The sequence below is a fragment of the Haemorhous mexicanus genome, chromosome Z (assembly GCF_027477595.1).
Source record: "Haemorhous mexicanus isolate bHaeMex1 chromosome Z, bHaeMex1.pri, whole genome shotgun sequence".
In the NCBI taxonomy this organism is placed as follows: Eukaryota; Metazoa; Chordata; class Aves; order Passeriformes; family Fringillidae; genus Haemorhous; species Haemorhous mexicanus.
The window spans coordinates 71861740-71879827 of record NC_082381.1 but is presented as its reverse complement, the minus strand read 5'-3'; the positions used below and the strand labels follow the sequence as shown (position 1 = coordinate 71879827).

General features: G+C 42.0%; 1 protein-coding gene and 1 long non-coding RNA gene across 3 annotated transcripts in view; one reads left to right on the top strand and one right to left on the bottom strand.

The window, feature by feature from the left end:
- Nucleotides 1-754: 754 nt before the first annotated feature.
- Nucleotides 755-6521, bottom strand: LOC132342051 (uncharacterized). The gene is made up of 4 exons (XR_009490377.1): nt 6380-6521; nt 4500-4797; nt 3762-3844; nt 755-2455 (listed from the first exon to the last, which is right to left on the bottom strand). It is a non-coding gene; the product is annotated as an uncharacterized LOC132342051 (long non-coding RNA).
- A 40-nt stretch (nt 6522-6561) lies between these two features.
- The window catches only part of MAP3K1 (mitogen-activated protein kinase kinase kinase 1), a 58584-nt gene continuing 47057 nt past the window's right edge, over nt 6562-18088 (top strand). Inside the window, exon 1 of one of the 2 annotated variants that reach the window (XM_059874237.1) lies at nt 6562-6691. Coding sequence is in view for 1 of the 2 variants with exons in the window: in XM_059874234.1 (XP_059730217.1) it covers nt 7332-7807 (476 nt within the window). In the remaining variant the exon portion in view is untranslated. Of the gene's footprint in view, nt 6692-7296; nt 7808-18088 lie in introns of those variants that run through there. The other variant, XM_059874234.1, reaches the window with a different exon arrangement.

The window sequence follows — 18088 nt, the reverse complement described above, 5'->3', positions numbered from 1 at the left end:
AGTGGCTGCAGTAGTTCTTACTATGGACTGAAAGGTATGTTGCCACCCTCTGAAGGATCCTTTGTTCTGGTTAAACAGAGCAAACAAATAGTTACAATCTCAAGACTTCCATGACTAATATGGAAATGTGTTAATACACATTCTTATCTTGGATAGAAATTAAAGGGGATACTGTTCATGCAACTTATAATTAAGGTGTTATAAACCACCTAAAGAAATGAATATAATGAAATTTGTGAATATTGTAAGCAAAATCACCTCAGTACTGTTCCTTTGTTAATGAAGTTCAAGAGAAAATTGTGACGTTTGTTTTTTAACTGTTAGTGCTGTGCACAGAAAACTTGATTAAGGCACAGTCCTTGAAAAGCTAACTGGAAGTGGTTTGCATGGATAATATCTTCAACGGTAAATTGTCAGTTTTGCTCTGGAGACTTGAAAACCTTTATTCAAAATCTGAAAACTTTTGGCTTGAACCACAAAGAACAAGGAAGATAGGCAATCAGTCAAAATAAATAGTGTATCCTACCTTGGCAAGCATTAATGTCCCCTCCCAAATCCACACAAAATATTCTGTCAAGGTCATTCCTTTCTTCTCAAAGCCTTTCATAGTGCAAACACATAGAGCATTTGAAGTCAGCTCAGCTTTGTACACTGATAATATTTTTAGGTTACATCAGTGAGATGAAATTATCAAAATGAAAATTGCAAAGCCACAAAATCTAATCCAAATCCATAAAGAAGCAGCATATACATGTAACACATATATTTATATGTATTTGCAGTATTTATATTACATGAAAAATAACTTTACAAATTTATCATACATACCACCAACTAATCATATCAAAAGACCACCAACTAATGCAACAGCAATTCTCTGTGATTTCAGTACCTAACAAAAGGATGATAAACATGCAGAAAATAAACGATTTTTCTATTAATGATTTATTCATAGGATTAATATCCAGACATCATAAAAATTACTAATTAATTCGGTGTAGCAAATGAAGCTATGATGTAGAACAGCTAGAGCTCTATAAATTATAAACCTCAGGAACAGCAATCTAATTCAACAGGTTCGCCTACATTGTGGAATAGATAGAATATTTTTTAAAAATTGTCATATCAGTAAAGTAGAACTCAAGAAGGGTCAGAAATTTGTTATGCAAAAATATATATTATTTCTTTATATTTCTTTTGGAGCCAGCTTTTCATAAATTACAAAATAAGATGATTGATTTTTATACCAATCAGATACTAAAAGTGAAATATTACTTTCCTCAGAAATCTCCAGTGCAATTTTCTATTTCCAGAAATCACATGGGAGACTTTTCTATGACTCCTGGACTCCTACTTATTTATGCACAGAAGATGTTGAAGGAACACCGTGTTCAAAACACTTTGTCACTAGGTAGGCAAATGCCAGCTACTGATGTCCAGATCTTATGGTTTTTAAAGATGTTTAGTTTAGATGATAGCTTTGGACACCAGGATTAAATGGCTTTGGAAACACTGTTCTCAGGGACTGTGACTGGCACACAAGCAATAAAGTAGTGTTGTGCCAACTACATTGCTGGAGGGAATAACAGAGATTTAAAAGCCTTAGTAAAAAGCCATGAAGCCTTTTCTAAAGAGGTGATGATGGTAAAGATCTGACTGTTTGGACATAAAGGATCCCAGAACTATTTTTAGGATCTGTGGATTCCCTGCCACTGTTACAGCTAATAGTTTTTTGATTCACTTCTACCACGGTGCCAGAAAATTGGCAGGCTTGGCATAAAGGGATCATATGATGAGCTAGGCACGGGTGTTGCTGCTGAGTTTTATTTCCTCCAAAAGCTGTGAGGTCCTTGGCAGGTCCACCTGCTGGATTTAGGAAGAGGAACAGCACTGCCATCACTGCTAGCCATCATGAATGGAAGCATATAGACATTATGACTGGTGGGCCAGGGTGGAATGAACAGAAATGAAAAGGAGGGAGAGAATGCGTCAGGCTGGATGTCATTGCTGCAACCAGAAATTATTATTCAGATATGCACTGGCTCTGGAGAAAGCAAGCAGGGTTCTCTGTGGAGAGTGTTCCTGCCAGCTCCTTGTCCGTCTGGCAATTACTCAGGGAGGCAGTTGTCCAGAGGTCTCTGTAAAATTGTGTCACTCTTGTCTGCTCTTCTTTTACAGGACGGTCAGAAGGATTGTGTGGTATGTGCTGGATATACCAATGACACAAGACTGTTGCTTTACAGCCCACAGCCACGCTGAGATATACCAACAAGGCTTTTAATGTTTGCTGGTGGTTGAATGTTTATGCTGTTTTCAAGTTACTGTCCTCTAGTAACTGCAGCTGGCACTGTGTGATTCTGCTGCTGGCAGAGCAAGGCTGATGAGCAGAAGCAGAGGAAAAGAATAACTGTAGGGTCTTCTTCAGTGGGAGTGAGGAAGTGGTCCTTCTTCCAACCTGTTGGGACAAAAAAAAAAGCTAAATTCTTGCATCTGTTTCTCAGTAATTTGGAAATCTGTAGCTTCCAGGAACAAAGCTGCCCCAATTTATTAAAACATGTGATTCTATTTATGTCTTTGACTCATAGAAGAGAAGGAATAACAGACACCTAGGCTGAAAGAGATTTAACAGTGGTAGCGGCAGGGTGAAGGAAAATTGAGCGGTCACTCTTTTTCTGAGCCTGAAATGGTAGAGTTGCTTTTCCACAGAGAGAGAACAGATAGTGGTGCTTGCAAGAGATGGAATTGTTGGTCCAGGTGAGAACTATGCTGTCAATTTACTAGTCTGGAAGAATATTAGAAAAAGAGCTTATGGCTGCAATAATTTTGGTAGATCTTTGTAAGTCATGTATGAGAAGAGGTTTAACAGGTTTTGCTTAGTTCATTAATACATTCCTTTTGAGCAGGAATTAATCTTGAAACACAATAATATTATATCCCTCAGCCTTGTGTCATGCCTTAGGTAGGTAAATATATTTGTTACACAGTTGAAGCTGGGAAAAATTGAACCATGAAAGGATCATGACTTATTCAAGGCCAGAAAAATCCTCTGTAGTACAGCCAAGAAGAATATCCAACTTAGACATCAAGCTGTCAATATTCTAAAGACTATCTGAGGTCAAAAATTGAACTGATTGCAGTAGTTAATGCAAGATGTACAAACTAGTGATTAAAAAAAAAATCAAGGTAGCAGATATACTGTACAAGGACTACACTCTAGCTTGCTAATGCTCTGTCCCTGTTTGTCTTTCATATTTAAGTTAAAAACTCTTTGGATAGAGATCACCTTTTTGCTTTGGATCGTATGGTACGTAGACCAAAAGGTCCACCAGTTCATGAGTAGATGCTACACCAAAAAAAAAAAAAAATCGTTAAGTGTAAGGAATGTGACTAGACAATGCAGGAGTGTTGTAAGTACCATCATCACCATTATTTCTTAAAAAGAATCAGGGAAGTGTTATTATATGCTTTGGAAGAACAAGGGGATTCAGGCACAGCCCTTTCCTTATACTATGTGTCTGAAACCCAGGTCAAAACATCACCGTCAGTTTCACAGATCCAAAAAACATTTTCAACAAAAGTTCAGTACCATGTGGACTGAAATGTGAGGGGAAAAAAATCTTTAAACGTGTTTTCCATTAAAATAATAATGAAAAGCATTAAGTAAAACATTAAGAAAAGAAATTTATACATAGCAGTAGACTAGACATTCCCAGTGTGTGAGCAAAACCTCTATAATTTTCTGTAACAGATTCTAGTTTTACCTGAAGTTCTTTCTCACTCTCTGAAGTGGTACAGGATCCTGATTTTCTGAAGGAAAATTCTTCTGAAAGGTATACCTGTTATGCTAGAAAGTAAGAATGGTGCATCAGCAAGATGGCAAAGCATTTCTACAGAAAACAGTGATGTTGGCAGATTTTCAGTAGGACATAGGAAAGTAGCCTGAAGAGGTCCTCAGATTGGTTCTCATTTAGTTGCTTGACTTTTCCATTACATTTCAGAGGAGTAAACAGGAAAGGATTTTGGCTTAGGAGCAGGTTTGTTTTCCCTTTCTCACAATGGAAAGAATGAATAGAAGATCAAGGTGGGGATAAGTCTTTCTACACAGACTAACAAGACACAGAGAATCCAGTTTGTATACAGTATTAAAGCACTTTTTGCATGTTTAGTCAAGACCAGAAACTATGGACTGTGTTATCTCTCATATTTATTCTGTTTGTGCATGATGATGCCTAGGTTATGTATTCAGGGGCACAGCAGATTCCTATCTCTAGCATGTTGAAAATTGTTGATTATTCATTACACTGTTACAAGTTTTGTGCAACAAGGAAACTCCTTGGCTTGCAAAATCTTAGTGTGTTCCCAAACAGAAGTTTCTTTGTGTACAACGGTAGATGTTCCAAATATTGCACGATGCTAATTTGAGGCCAAAGGCCTCTGTTTCATAACAAACCCTGGGTGCCGTTACTTGTGACTAAAAACTGCTAAAAGTCTCAGCTCACCTTCTAGAGCTGTGTTTTAGAGAGACTGAGAAATAATCTGTGCAAGAGGTAACTGAGAACTTTCAGAGCTCTTCAGTAAGTTTGTACTTTTTTTCAATCAGGTCAACTCATTTATTTAAGTGCAAAAAAAAATTTTAAGAGCAAATGAGAAAACACAGGTGTCCATCAGCATGTTCAATTCCTGATTTCAAAGTCGTAGAGCCTTTATATTGTGCGTAAATCTGTGTTGCATGCCAGCAGTGGACTACGTAATGTTCCAGTTTTATGATCCACTGTGCTTCCTTCTCTGGTCAAGGCACTGCGGAAAAACACACATTTGAAAAAAATAAGGTGAATATAAGGAGTATAGGCAGAATGTAATTTATTAGAATTGAAATTCAGCCAGTAATGAAAGGATAAACAACCACCATAAGGCATGCCATGCATTTTTAAATGACAGAGTAGTAAGGGTTTTCCACTTTGCATCTTATCTGAAAGTAATGCAAAACCTTGACAACACTAGCCTTACTCAAAAGGCAAAGTAATGCCTTAACAGGACCTGTCTTCTTTAAGCTATTTCTTACAGTGGTGCCTCCCACTGTCCCTGTATTTTATATTCTGCCCCATTCTTAGCTGCTTTCCAGAAATTATTTCACTTCAGTGTACATGCACATTCCTCAGTACTCCACTGCCACTCGTGACATTTTCCTTGAATTTCCTGTTCCTTCTCCTTTGTTGGAGTCTTTACACCCTGAGAGAGCTGTCCTCTAGAACTGTCATACACATTGTATACACCCTTACCTCCTAGATTTACTTTTATTGAAGATATGCTTCTTCTTCTCTGTATTCTACTCCAGCCAATCACTATTCAAAGGGATATTCCTCCTCCATTTCATGAGCATTTATAAAATATCTAAAGTCATCGTATTGTTCTGTTTAGATGTCTTTAAAAGCATAGGGGTTTGTGTGGTTATTTTCTTTCTTTTTTCTGTAAATGTGATTTTATGGCAGAGAGGAATATTTGAAAAGATATAATAGCACACTGATTTGCATGGAACTAATTTCATGCTGTGTCTACAAAGTGAACACTTTGTTATCTTATTCCCTTTAGTAACATCCTCACTTTGTCAATGCGTCTTGGTCTAGGAATCTTCCAGAAAACTCTCTCTAATTTACAGCAGAGGCTTTAAGTGTCAAATGCTACCTTTATGAAATTCAGAATCAATTTATATCTCTGGGTTGTATGTTACAAGAGAATATCAGATGAACTGCTTATCCCAAAGAAACCACACTTACAAGATGACAATGCATGCAACTGACCTTCTCTCAGCATCCTTCACTGAAAAACTTGCACAAGGACAGTTGTACTGTGGCATCTTGGCAGACCACCTAAATAATTCACTCAGTGTGACCTCAAGGCCTTACCTACTGATATTATTCTATATGCAAGTATATAGAATACAAAGAGTGCCCTCAGGCTTTTGTCTAGAGGGCAAAACCTCTTCCTATCTCCTCATCATATTCTCCAGTAATGATCCTACATTCAGGTCAGCCTCTGATCATATTTGTAAGGCAAGAAAGAATCTGCTTGAATTAGAAGGTAATTCTCACTCAACTAGAACTTCAGCTCACATCACTGATCCCAGCAAAATGACCATACTAATAACCATTACTTAGTTAATGTTACACTTGGATGTTACACCAAATTCTGAGAAATAAGCCTGAAATATTCAGCTTAAGTGCTTTGAACTGTTTGACTTCTACTTTATCTAGAAATCACACCATCCTGAAAACAACCTTGAATGCATAGCAATATTCAGTTTTCCTTTTCTCATCTCCGATCAAAAAGCAAAACCACCCCAATGTAGTCGAGAGAAAATCGCGACAAGTAGAAAATTTACTTGAACCTCCCAAGGTTCGGTCATGTGATGTCTCCTGCCTTTCTTCTCTCTCGCAGTCTCTCAGGAAACAGCCGCAGCGGTAGGTGTGCGTGGCAGGTTATAACTTCATCTACATGTGCATTCCTGCGCACACATGGAGACGGGTGTGCTCCGGGACATTAACGCTTCTCCGTCGTTTGCAGACACGGAGAACTACCTGAGGATGGGGGGAGCGGCGCCGGCCAACTGAGGGCAGCCCGGAGAAGGACGCGCGGAGGCTACGAGCGAGGATGTGCATTTAATTTCCTACTGACTACAGAGAGGGACGACCAGGTGAGCTGGGGCACATTGGAGAGGCTATTCCTCGGCTGCACGCAGCGAGGCACCGCGGGCGCTCCGCTCCTCCCGGCCCCTCGCCGGCTGCCAGGGAAATGCTGGGGAGAGGAGAGGCTCAGACTACGGGGGTGCGAGCGGGAGCGCTCCGAGATCCGGGAAAGGCTTCTCTGCGCCTCGCACGGGGGAGCCCAGCTCGCCCGGCCGTACCCTGCCCGGGCCACCGGAGCCTCCGCCGCTCTCCCGCACGTGGGGAGGGCCGCTTGGGGGCGGGGCCGCGCTCCCCGCTTGGCGCCTCCACCGCCTCCCGGGCTCGGCTCGGACACACAGACGGACCCTGTCCGGCTCGTACCCCTGCCGCAGCCCAAACCCCGCGGAGCAGCAGCGGCGGCGTTGGCGGCGGCGGCAGGCTCGGCTCCCGCCCGGCTCCCGCCCCGCCCCGACACCTGCGCGGAGGCGGACGGGGCGCGGCCCCACGGCACCTACGGCCGAGGCCCCGCCCCAGGCGCCCGCCACCGCCAATCCGCGCCCGCCGTCCGCCCCCGCCCTACGCCGTTTGCGCAGGCGGCGCCGTTTGCGCAGCGTGCTGTCCGCCGGCGGCCCCCGGTGCTCGGGAGCCCGATGTGACCCGACAGAGAAAATGGCGGCGGCGGCGGGGGATCGCGCCTCGTCATCGGGATTATCCTCGGGCGGCGGCGCGGAGGCGGCCGCCGCCGCCGCCTGCGGGAGCCTGAAAGGCGGCGCGGTGGCGGGGAGCGTCGCCGGGAGCGGCGGGGGGCTCTTGCGGGAGGCGGGCGGCGGCAGCCGAGAACAGCGCTCTGACTGGAGACGGAAGCAGCTGCGCAAAGTGCGGAGCGTGGAGCTGGACCGGCTGCCGGAGGCGCCCCTCTTCCTCGCCGCCGCCCCGGCCGCCTCCTCCTCTTCCTCCTCCTCCTCGCCGGAGCCCCCCGAGACACTGCTGCTCCACTACCTGCCCGGGCCGCCGCGCTCCAGCCCCGCCAGCCCGGCAGCCTCCCCCAGCCGCTGCGCCGACCTCCTGGAGCCGCTGCCGGCGGGGAGCCCGGTGGGGACGGACCCCGCCGCGGAGCGGAGGATGGAGCCGTCCCCCGCCGCGAGGTGAGAGGCGCTCACGGCTGGAGGGGCGGGCAAGGGTCGGTCCCGGCGGGCGCTGCGTGACAGTGGCGGCGTCGGGGCTGTTCCCGCGGACGGGGCTCGGGGCGGGCTCCGCCGCCCGGTCCCCCCTGGCCGCGGGCCGGTAGCGGATGCGGGGGCGGCGGGAGCCGCCGCGGAGCGCAGCGCTGGGGCGCGGCGAGCAGAGCTTGCCTGCCGCCCGCCTTCCCCCGGGGCACCTGGTACGGGGCTGAGGGAGGGGCACGGCCGGGCCGGGCCGGGCTGCCCCGCCGGCCGCAGCTGTCAGCCGTGCGGGGCTGCGCGGGAGCCGAGCCGCGGAGCGGAGCCGCGGGGGGCGGCCCGCCTGGCTGCGGGGTGCGTTTGTGCTTGACTTCTGCCGGAGTCCCGAAAGGCTTTGAAGTGTGAGCTCGGGGCGGTGGCGGGGCCGGGGCCGGATGTGTCAGCAGCCATTGGGGCTCGGGGCGAGCGAGCGCGGTGCTGCCCGCGGGGCCGGGGCCGGGCGGCGGCTGAGCGCCTGCCTTGCGGGCTCCCCAGGCGCTGCCCGCGCTGCCCGAGTACTTTGCAGCAAAACTGAGTAATCGACTTTATTATATTTTTATTTTCCCCTTCCCCCCTCCCCCCGACTTCTCCGAAGTCAGATTCTAGTTTGCAGCTTCGCGATAATGCAGAACTGATTTCTTTTAGTTAGAAGAGGAAAGACTGAAGTATAAATATCCTTACTGGTTTTTTAGGAGAAAGTAATTTTGTCTTGGCTTAGTCTAGGTGATAAGTTTCAGTGGTTGTATTCAGCGCCTGTTGTTTGCAGCCTCTGTTTGCCTTCTGTACGTATTAATTGATAAGTCCATTTTCTTGTGATCTGCCACTATTTTGCCATGTGTACAAGTATTCAGGTTGAAAGTGAACTTGCACCCGCGGTGAAGCAGTTTAAATACTTTAGAACACATTTCAGCTTTACCATGTACTCGCTGGGTCTTACTAGTGTACGTGTGTGTAGGCACTGCAGTATGACCAGGTAACTTTGATATGAGGATGACAATTTCACCTGGGTCTCTTGTAAGGTTTTATCTGGTGTGGACTCTGTAGTTTAAGAACTTAGTATTAACTCCTCTTATTACACGAGTACTGTAATAAGAACTGTTTTCTAGACCAATGTCCTGTTTATATGTATTCTCAGCAATTCAGATGGATTTTGGCCTGTTCCTAGGGCAGTGTAAAAATACTTGTTATTGTGTTGTGCAGATAAGAAATGGCTCTGTACTTATAGAAGGATTAGTTAGTGTAAAAGTTTTGGGGGAGGGTAATGATGTACAAATTTTAGTGAGTGCCTTGTCTTTTTATAAACTCTTAGCACTATCTTTGTTTGTATAAAGTCGTGATATTATAATGCACTGTATATTGTAATACAGTTGTATCAAGCTTCATGGCTTTCAAGAAAAAAAAGAATATCAGAATATGTTTGAAGAGGTTGAATCTCATGGTGATAGCAAGTGTGAGTCAGGCTTGGTGTTAGAGGTGCAGGAAGGTCAGTGTATTGTCGCATCAGTGGTGAAATGCTGCATCCATCCTTGCTAGTTGGTCCCGCAGCAGCAATGACAAAGCAGCTGTGGAATTTTTTTCCTTTTCACACAAACGATTTCGCTTGCTTTTAAGTGTCTGCATTTGGCCAAATCAGTGTAGTGTGTATGTAAGTTAAAATACTTGTAAGCGCTTTGTGCTATTTGTCTAGGAATGTTAACAAATCTTAGGAAATACTGAATGCCAAAAGCTTTTCTCTTCGGTGTTTCAGTGAGTCTGTTTTGAGTTTAGTATAAGGGCAGTTGAAAGAACATGACAACTTTAACAATGATTGTCCTTCAGAAATACCCATAATTGTTCATTTATGGATAGAGTATCTCAGTAATTCTCTGTGCTGTATTACCAATAAACAGATATTAGTCCAAGTTGTACTTTATCAAGCTGTTTAAAAAAATTAAACATCTATCTGCCCTCATTTTAATATTGACTTGTTTCAGCTGGAGGAGAGAGGCTAATTTATATGTGAGTAATAGTAATACACATTAAATGTGCCTGGGCAGCTGTTGCCCAGATAGTTATTAAGAGACAAACTTAAAGACGTAATTTAAAGAATGCTTTATAGGGAGGCTTTAAATGCAGTTAGTTGTTCTTTCCTGTATTTGTTAGAAGATATTATGCTTGCTCCAAAGTCCCCCTATCAGGCTCTTTGGTATTACAGTTACTTCCTTTTAAATAGATTCTCTGTTTCTGTTTATGCTGGAAGACCTTCTTGAGCCTCAGAATGAACCTGAGAAGGGAAACTGACTGCTGTTGAATTATAGATGTAAATATTACCTTTTTCCTGCAAGCTCTCAAGCATTCTGCATGTCAGGCAGTAGAGTGAATATTTTCACTAAAAGCAGTGAAGGGTGTAAGCTATCTTATATCACTGTAAGAGAAGAAGGGAGCTGTTTTCCTAGGAATTGCAACTTCAACATGATAAAGCGCTTCAGATCTTTTATCCCATAAATATTTTTTACTGTCAGTGTATTGTTTTTGTTTATAACAAGATCCAAACAGTGAATTCATTGATAACTGTAGTGTGATTTCTTGTCACATGAGGGAAATCCATGGAGGTAAAGTGCCCTTCCTTCTCTGTGAGCTTAACAATATGCTTTTAAAACATACAGACCTTAAAGTGATGTTTGTGTCTGAAATTGGTGTACATGCCTTATTACTTCTTCAAGTACAACATTAGTTTATATTGCTGTAATCATGTTTTTATAAAAATAAAAGGAAAGAAATGGTGCATTTCATCTGTGTGCTGTAACCACATACTTTGTGACTTCCGTGAAAATTAGCTGCTTGCAAAGGCATGTTCTAGATCATTCAGCTGCAAGGCAACCCTTGTAGATGTTTATACTGTATTTTTCTGCAGTTGCCATCTGACACATGCCAGAGACACCAAAGTCACACAGTAAAACTGAAGTTTTGTCTGTGTGTACAAGTCTGCTAGTAAAAGCTCATCCGTTTCAGCACTTTTTATCAATTTGTAGCACCTTTGATGGCTTTCAAAGCAGGACTTGAAAGCTTTTAACAGAGCACTGGGAGTTGTAGTGAGAACAGGAGAGCATCTGCAGTGACCGCACAGCATGGCCATGGATTTTTTGTCACTGAAATGCTAACTTTCTCTGTTCCTGTCAGAATGTAGCTAAGATAAAAAAAATATAGCTTATTATTGATCTTGGCTATTCCCAGATAAGGTGAAATATAATTGTATCCAAGTCTCTAATGCTTGATGTTTATAGCTATCTGTGTAAATAAGCTACCAAATTTTCTGTTTCCAGTTTGAGTGGATACTGTGGTGAGAGAAGATTGCCTTTCTACCTCTTCTGTGCTCTGTGGCTTGGGAGTCACTTTTGGAAGAGGGTCACCCTCTACCATGTCTGATTTTTATCACTCTTAGTTATTGCAAGTGGTAGGTTCTGCTTAAATGGTCTGATCTGGTATGGCAGTTTCTTTGTTCCTGTGCAAAGTAAATAGATTGTAACTAACTAATCTGGAGCTTTCTGTCTCATTGGATTTAGTGATACTAAAGGTTCAGTCTCTACTGTCACTCAGTGGAGTCTAAGTACTGCTCAGTGCAATACCTGTGTGTAGATGGGTGCAGTCGTATCTTACCCAAAGGCTGAACATGTAGAGCACAAGATTTGAAGACTGGTTTTTCCTTCTGTATGATGGATTTGAACTTCCCAAGACCTTTTAGTGTACTAATGCTTTCAGAAGTAATGATGCAGCTCTGCAGAGATTTATGCTGCTGCAGGGAGGCATGAGGCAGGAGTAGAAGCAAGCATCTGTGGGTGGAATGACTATGGGAATGCCTCTGTTGGTTTTCACTGGCTCCCAGTATTGGTGAAACTTGGCTTAAGCTTGTTTAAAATACAAATTATATGTTGCCATGTAGCTGTTTTTTAAACAAACTTGTAAAGCTAGTTTTCAGCAGAAGTGGTGATAAGAGGACAGATCTGGTTTGAGTTCTGAGTTTCTAAGGCTAATCTGTGTGTTCTCAGAGTATTCTCTGCAGAGACCCGAGGGTCATCTTAATTTACTTTTTTATCTGCTGTGTGCTCACTTAAAGCTCTAGAATTACAGTTCATTCTTTTTCTTTAGGTACAGTGGACAGAAAGCCTTTTAAAGGGCTTCATTACTTGTCTCTGTATGACTAGGAGAACGTGCTTAAGTGGAGAGTTGCTTTCTGTTGCTACCCTCCCTTTTTATCTTTACCCGGAGGCTGAGTGTATTGCCTGCAGGGTTGCTTCCGCTTTCCAGTCTCACACTGCACAAGTAGAACTGGAGTGTTCTGGTTGGTGCTGAAGTGTCTTGACTATTTTTTACCTGTATGTTTGGAGTTTTGAGGTGGTTTTGGTTTGGTTTGGTTTTGGTGGGGGGAGGTGTTGTGGGTTTTTTGCTTGGTTTGGTTTTTTTTTTTTTTTTTTTTGGTCTGTTTCTTGGGTTGTTGGTTTTGGGTTTTTTGTTTTTGTTGAGTTTTGGGGGTTGGTTTGCTTTATTTTTTGGCAGTTGTTTGTTTGTTGGTGTGCTTTTAGAAGATCAGTTTTGTTGAATCTTGGCTGTAAAATGTCCTGAAGACACAGAAGCTCTATTTACTTGCTACCTAAGAGCAATTTGAAATTGGAAATTTTTTTACCTTCTGTCTGGAAATGGATGAAATAATTTCAAATTTTTGTAATAAAAGGTGATAGCGGCATCACTCCCTCTCTTTTGGCTTAATAATGTCCAGTTGTTTTGATAGTGTTCAGCATGTGATGATTAAAGATTTTAAGATGTTTGCAGAAAGTGGGGTTTTTTTTCTTTAAACTTTAAATATCATGGAGTATTCCTATTTGTGAGATTAAACTATAATTCAAGACAGTCTACCTTTGTTTCACACTGTCTCATTTGTGTCCCTGAAGTGTAAACTATTCAAATCATTCATGGAAATATAGCATAATGCTGTCTATTCTCACCTCTCTTGGCCTAGTTCTAATTGGTAGTTAAATGACTGCTAATGTAATTATTATGCTGCCCAACTTCAGTTCTTTCCCAATATTTCCCATCCCGCTCTTGGTACTGCAGCTCCTTGTAACTTACCCAGAGTCACTGTGGAAGGCAGAAATAGAGTGCTGGGAAGTGAGTTGCTTCTGCCTGACCTCACTGACATCTGGCCAATTCTGACATCTTGTTTTCTGAGCTCTTCCCCATCCTCTTCTTGAGCCTCCAGTCATCTTGCTTTTGAGCAAAATGAAATGAGTTCTTACTCAGCTGTCAGCAGTGATGATCAGGTACTTTTGGGAGCTGGCAGTTCACCCTTAAAGGGGTGCTTATATGTGTTTCATTTCAGTAGTTATTTCTCTGAAATACCATCTTACAGCCTGATGATTTTTGAATATATAATCATCGTGTTTCTATCTCCAGGACTGTTCCTTTTGGATGCTGAAAGAGCTTGGTCTAAATATTTAAAATGCTGAAGGGAAAAAAAACAAACCCTAACCCTAATTTGTCATAAGAAATTGAAAACACAAATTAACAAATTTGGGGGTGGTGGGGGTTATACAAATTGTTTGTATTACTTCCCATTCTACTGCAAATAAAATGTCTGCACAATATCATTTTAGTAATTCTTAGTATTTTTTAAAATGGAGGCTTCTAAGTTCAGTGGATGATATTTTGCCTTCAGATAATATATAAGTGCTCTGCATTTGGAGATGTATAGAAAAATGTAAGTGCCTGTCAAAGGTGTGGTGAAGCTTGCAGTGCCATCCTCTTTGCAGTTCATGTACAGTTTATTGAGCTTGTCAGAGTAAGACATTCTAGCAGGCTAGTGTTTGTTTACTACCATGGCTAAGACAATATTGTTATTGCTTTGAATTATGACTGTACTTTTAATTTCTGGTTGCTGCATATACAGTTTGAAAATTCTTGTGTAGTCAGTGACAGTTTCTCTGTTTATCTTTTTTTTTTTTGGTTTCTTCTCTCATGGGTTTAGACAGTGGAGTTGCAAGGTCATATATTAATAGTCTTTTCAATCTTTTTTTCTCTGATTGTGGGTTTTAACTTTAGCATTAGATCTATAATTAGGGTCTTAAATCTTTCCATAAGTAAAGATCTGAGATGTTTGTTATTTCACTAAAGGAAATGCCTCTACCGAACTCTAGCCCACAGGATTACTGATGTCTTTGCTTAATGTAAGAAATTATTGCAGTTTTTATTAGCATGGAAGCTTGCTGAGACAGTGTTAATGTGTTCTTAAAAACTTGGGAAGGATCTTTCATATTAAGGACCTGCATTATTTTGTTAGATTATTCATATAAATAAAACATAGGGAGTGGCTTCTGTAGTTAGGTAAAGTTCTTTCACAGCTCATACTTGAAATAGAAAAGTGAAGAGTTAGTTTTTAATTGTGTGGAGCTGGATGGAGTTATTCTTAAAACTGTACTAATAAGTTTCTTTTAAAAAGATAATTCAGTAATGCCTCCATATAGATCCACAAAATGGCTTCTCTTGTAAGGATAGAATTAACATTGATTTTTGGGGTTTTTAACTGTAAATTCTGCATTGATCCGTAATAACAGCTTATTACAGTAGGTCTCCTGATCTCTGCAGGCAAATCGAATGTCCCAGCCTGTAGAAAGTGCGAGGGCTTTAGGTTTCTATTAGGTTTTCCATGGTGTGGAAGCTATTTCTATAATGCCCACTTAATGCAGCCAAGCTTTTCAGTATCTGCCTGCCAGGGATGGGTCCTGGTTTCTGGCAGGGTCACAGTAACCAGGATCACTTGCTTTTTGTTTGAGCCTCCAAGGTTAGGGCTAGGACTGGTGGCCTCATACGTTCTGCTCCACACAGCCTTGTTTACACACTTCCTTAAACACCTTCCTAAAATTAACTAAAAGTTAGAGTTTGTTCCCTGGAGAAGAATTGACTCTGAGTTGCAACTGCATGTTTCTTACCCTTCCCAGAGGCTCTTGGGAGGAAGAGCAGAGGTATGTGGAAAAGAGATCTTAAGGACGTGCAGATTGTTCTGCATTTGCTTTAAGCCAGTAGTACAAGAAGAGGGAGAAGAAGCTTCCCACTTCACCTCCCCTCCAGCCTTGTGTACAAGAAAGTATAAAATGAGACACCTGAAGCCATGCAGAGCTCTGGCAGAGAGCAATGTAGGTGACCTTCAGCACTGTTATTTTAGAAATGCCTTATGCCAAACCAATATGGAGAAGTTGGATCTGCTTGGGTTCTCTCACTGTGAAGATTCCCATGTAGACTGAGTGCCCTTTTTTGTGGTGAGAGGGCACATAATAAAATAATAAATATTTGCGATTAAACTAAGATATCTTTCATCTTTTCAAAGTTGAGAGGTGTTTTCATGTAAGGATGTGTTCAGCATTGTAAACCAGCATATAATGATACACTCAGCAAGGTGAGTGAGGAAAGGTGTGGACTGGCAAAGTGTTCAACCTGGGAGATTTGTGCCTGCCCATTGCATTTGGCTTATGCTGCATGCCAGCATCCTCTGTTAAATGTGGTTACTGTTGTTGCTCATTTCTGCTGTATTGCTGGTAGCAAAGGATTCAATTCTGAAAAAGAACACTTTTTTCTTGTAAAGGTACTTCAAAGCCCAGTGGGGTCCAAGTTGACTCTCTAAGGAATGGAAAATATAGGAAAAGGACTTAGAAAGTACCAGAGTATAATATAAAACTCAAGTGTTCCCTGTACCTGAGAAATACTCATTATTTTTGCCAAAAAGAATTTCTTAGTCTGAGAGGGTTTTTTATTCCACAAAAGGAGAGAAGTCAGGATTTTCAGATTCCTAGACTGTCCTGCGAATCCTGTCTCTTTTTTGCAGTAGAAGGTGGACTTCCCTTTCTGAAGAAAAAAAAAAAATGTTGGAGAGGTTTGATCTGAACATTGCTGTTGACATGTCCTTGAAAAAGGTCTTGATGACATCTCATTCAAATGTTAACTGTCTGTTCCAAGTAAAACAGTGACAGTATGTTGCTCTTTGGGATGCAGTTTACTAATAATGTCACAAACCTTTGTGAAAAGTGTCATTTCTCAGAAAAACAGTGTCTTTAACCAAGCTGAGTAAGGTGGTAAACTAATGAAACTAGGGTAAACTGTGGTAGCAAACTAATGAAACTGCTTACTGTTTGTCTTTCTAAACTCACTTGAAGTACAGTTACACTTGATCTTGAAATTATTCTTTATATTGAAAACTCTGAAGTATAGATTAGGTCTTTTATGAAAAGTTAAGTGTATGTATGGTAAGCAGAACATTGTTACTGTATTGTAAGATTTGTCTTTTAAGCATATGGTTAAGTTCCAGCACGTTCAGGTACAACAGTAAACCGTCTTGTCCCGGTAAATGTGCTGAAGTACTTAATTCTCCCTGGTGTCTCAGCAGTAAATTAGTATGCTCTACTGTTAGCTTGTTCTGACCTGCTCTGAGTTGCATGTTTGTGGCAGCGTTTTACAGTTCTGCTGCTGCTAACGATGATGGGCCAGCAAAGCCAAGTGGAGGAGGAGAATTGCTTTGACACTTTGAAATCAGCTACATATGAACTGCATTCCTTTATTTTAAAATTGACTGCAAATGAGTATAGCGCTCCAGTGCCAGGGCAAGCCACTTGTAGACCCTGGGAATCAAGACTGCAGGGGAGAGCACAGCCAGAACTTTTAGATTTTTGGCTTCCTTTCAGCCTACCGGGTAGACTGTTGAGGAACTAGCAAGAGGAACTAGTAGGAAATCTGCCAGTTTCTGTCATGTAGACAGTGTTCCATAGGAGCTTCATTAAAATAGGTCTTTCACTTTTTCTTATTTGACAAATAATTTTTTGAAAGTATTTCTTCCCAGGAAGCAGCTTAGCTGTATGCATTAGTATTTCAATTGTATTTAACGTACTTGCATGCACACAAGTAGTTGAGATCTAAATAGCTAGGGCTTTGACAAAAACTCAGATTTTAATCTTGTGAATGAGCCTCTAGGAAAACCCTTAAACAGTGGTGGGGCCTTAAAAGGCTTTATTGGTATTCTTTGTGTGCCGCTGTTCACTTCATGTGTAACTACCATCATTACAATATTGGTATCTTAGCCTGAAATGAAGCAGTTTATCACTAAGTATGTGACTAACAAGTGTGGGTTTTGTTCAAAACATAAAATCCTCTTCAGAGGAAAATCAGCGCCTGAATTTACCATTATGCCCACCTTGGAGTTACACGTAACTCTGTCAGGGTTCTGAGTGAGATTTCTCTGCTTATCAGCTTTGTGTAGCAGCCAGCAGCAGGATGAAACTACCATATCTGTTGTATTCTAAGTTCTCTGCCCCTTGTGGCACACAGGTACATAAAACTTTTTCTAGGACTTGTAAAGTCGGCATCCTCTGATGCTTCAGGCATTACATACCTGTGTAGAACTTTGGGGGAGAAAAGAAGGATGCAGCGTCTGGTTATGCAGTATGTGCTACAAACTGCAAAACCTCCTGGCTGCAACAGAACCTCTACATAGAAGTGTGTGTTTTAATTACCACACTTAAGTTGCTTTTGCCTAGGCTATGCTGATAGGTTTTAGTGCATACTGATTTGTTTTGTATCTAAAACTCATGGGTTTGTCATGATTAAAACCTGGACTGAAAGGATACAATGGTACAAGTGGTCAAAAGGAAGACGGTAACTGTTTCTTTAATGTACCTAGGACCTGTAGCTATGAATAGTTATACTTACAGAGCTGTAAGATTTTGAAAAAATACTCAGTTTGTTTCATCCAGCTTATTGGGAAATAATTGAGGTCTGTTCCATTAATGTTTGTGAAGGGAAACACTACTGAGCAAATTTACCTTCTCTGGTTAACATTTGTACAAAAGCTGTATTAAGTTTTTCTGATCATGGAGCCAAAAGTGCTAAAGCTCTCATTTGTACAACTAGTAAGCAGGCAAACTGGATTAGAACAAGGCCAAAACCAGATGCAGGACTGATTTATACTACAGCAGCATTTTCAGAAATGTGACATGTCATCTGTGCAAAAGAGCTCAACTGATTATACTGCTTAGGACCAACTGTGTTCTGTCTCCCCTCTGTGGGGAGAATATAGCTTGTTATGAGAGCTGATGCCTTAGGAAGAACAGGCTCTTTTTTTTGTTAAGTATTTTGTTAAGTTAATCTCTGGTTGAGAAGACACCATTGCCTCCAGATCTCAAAATATTTGTGCATTAGAGATGGTGACAAATA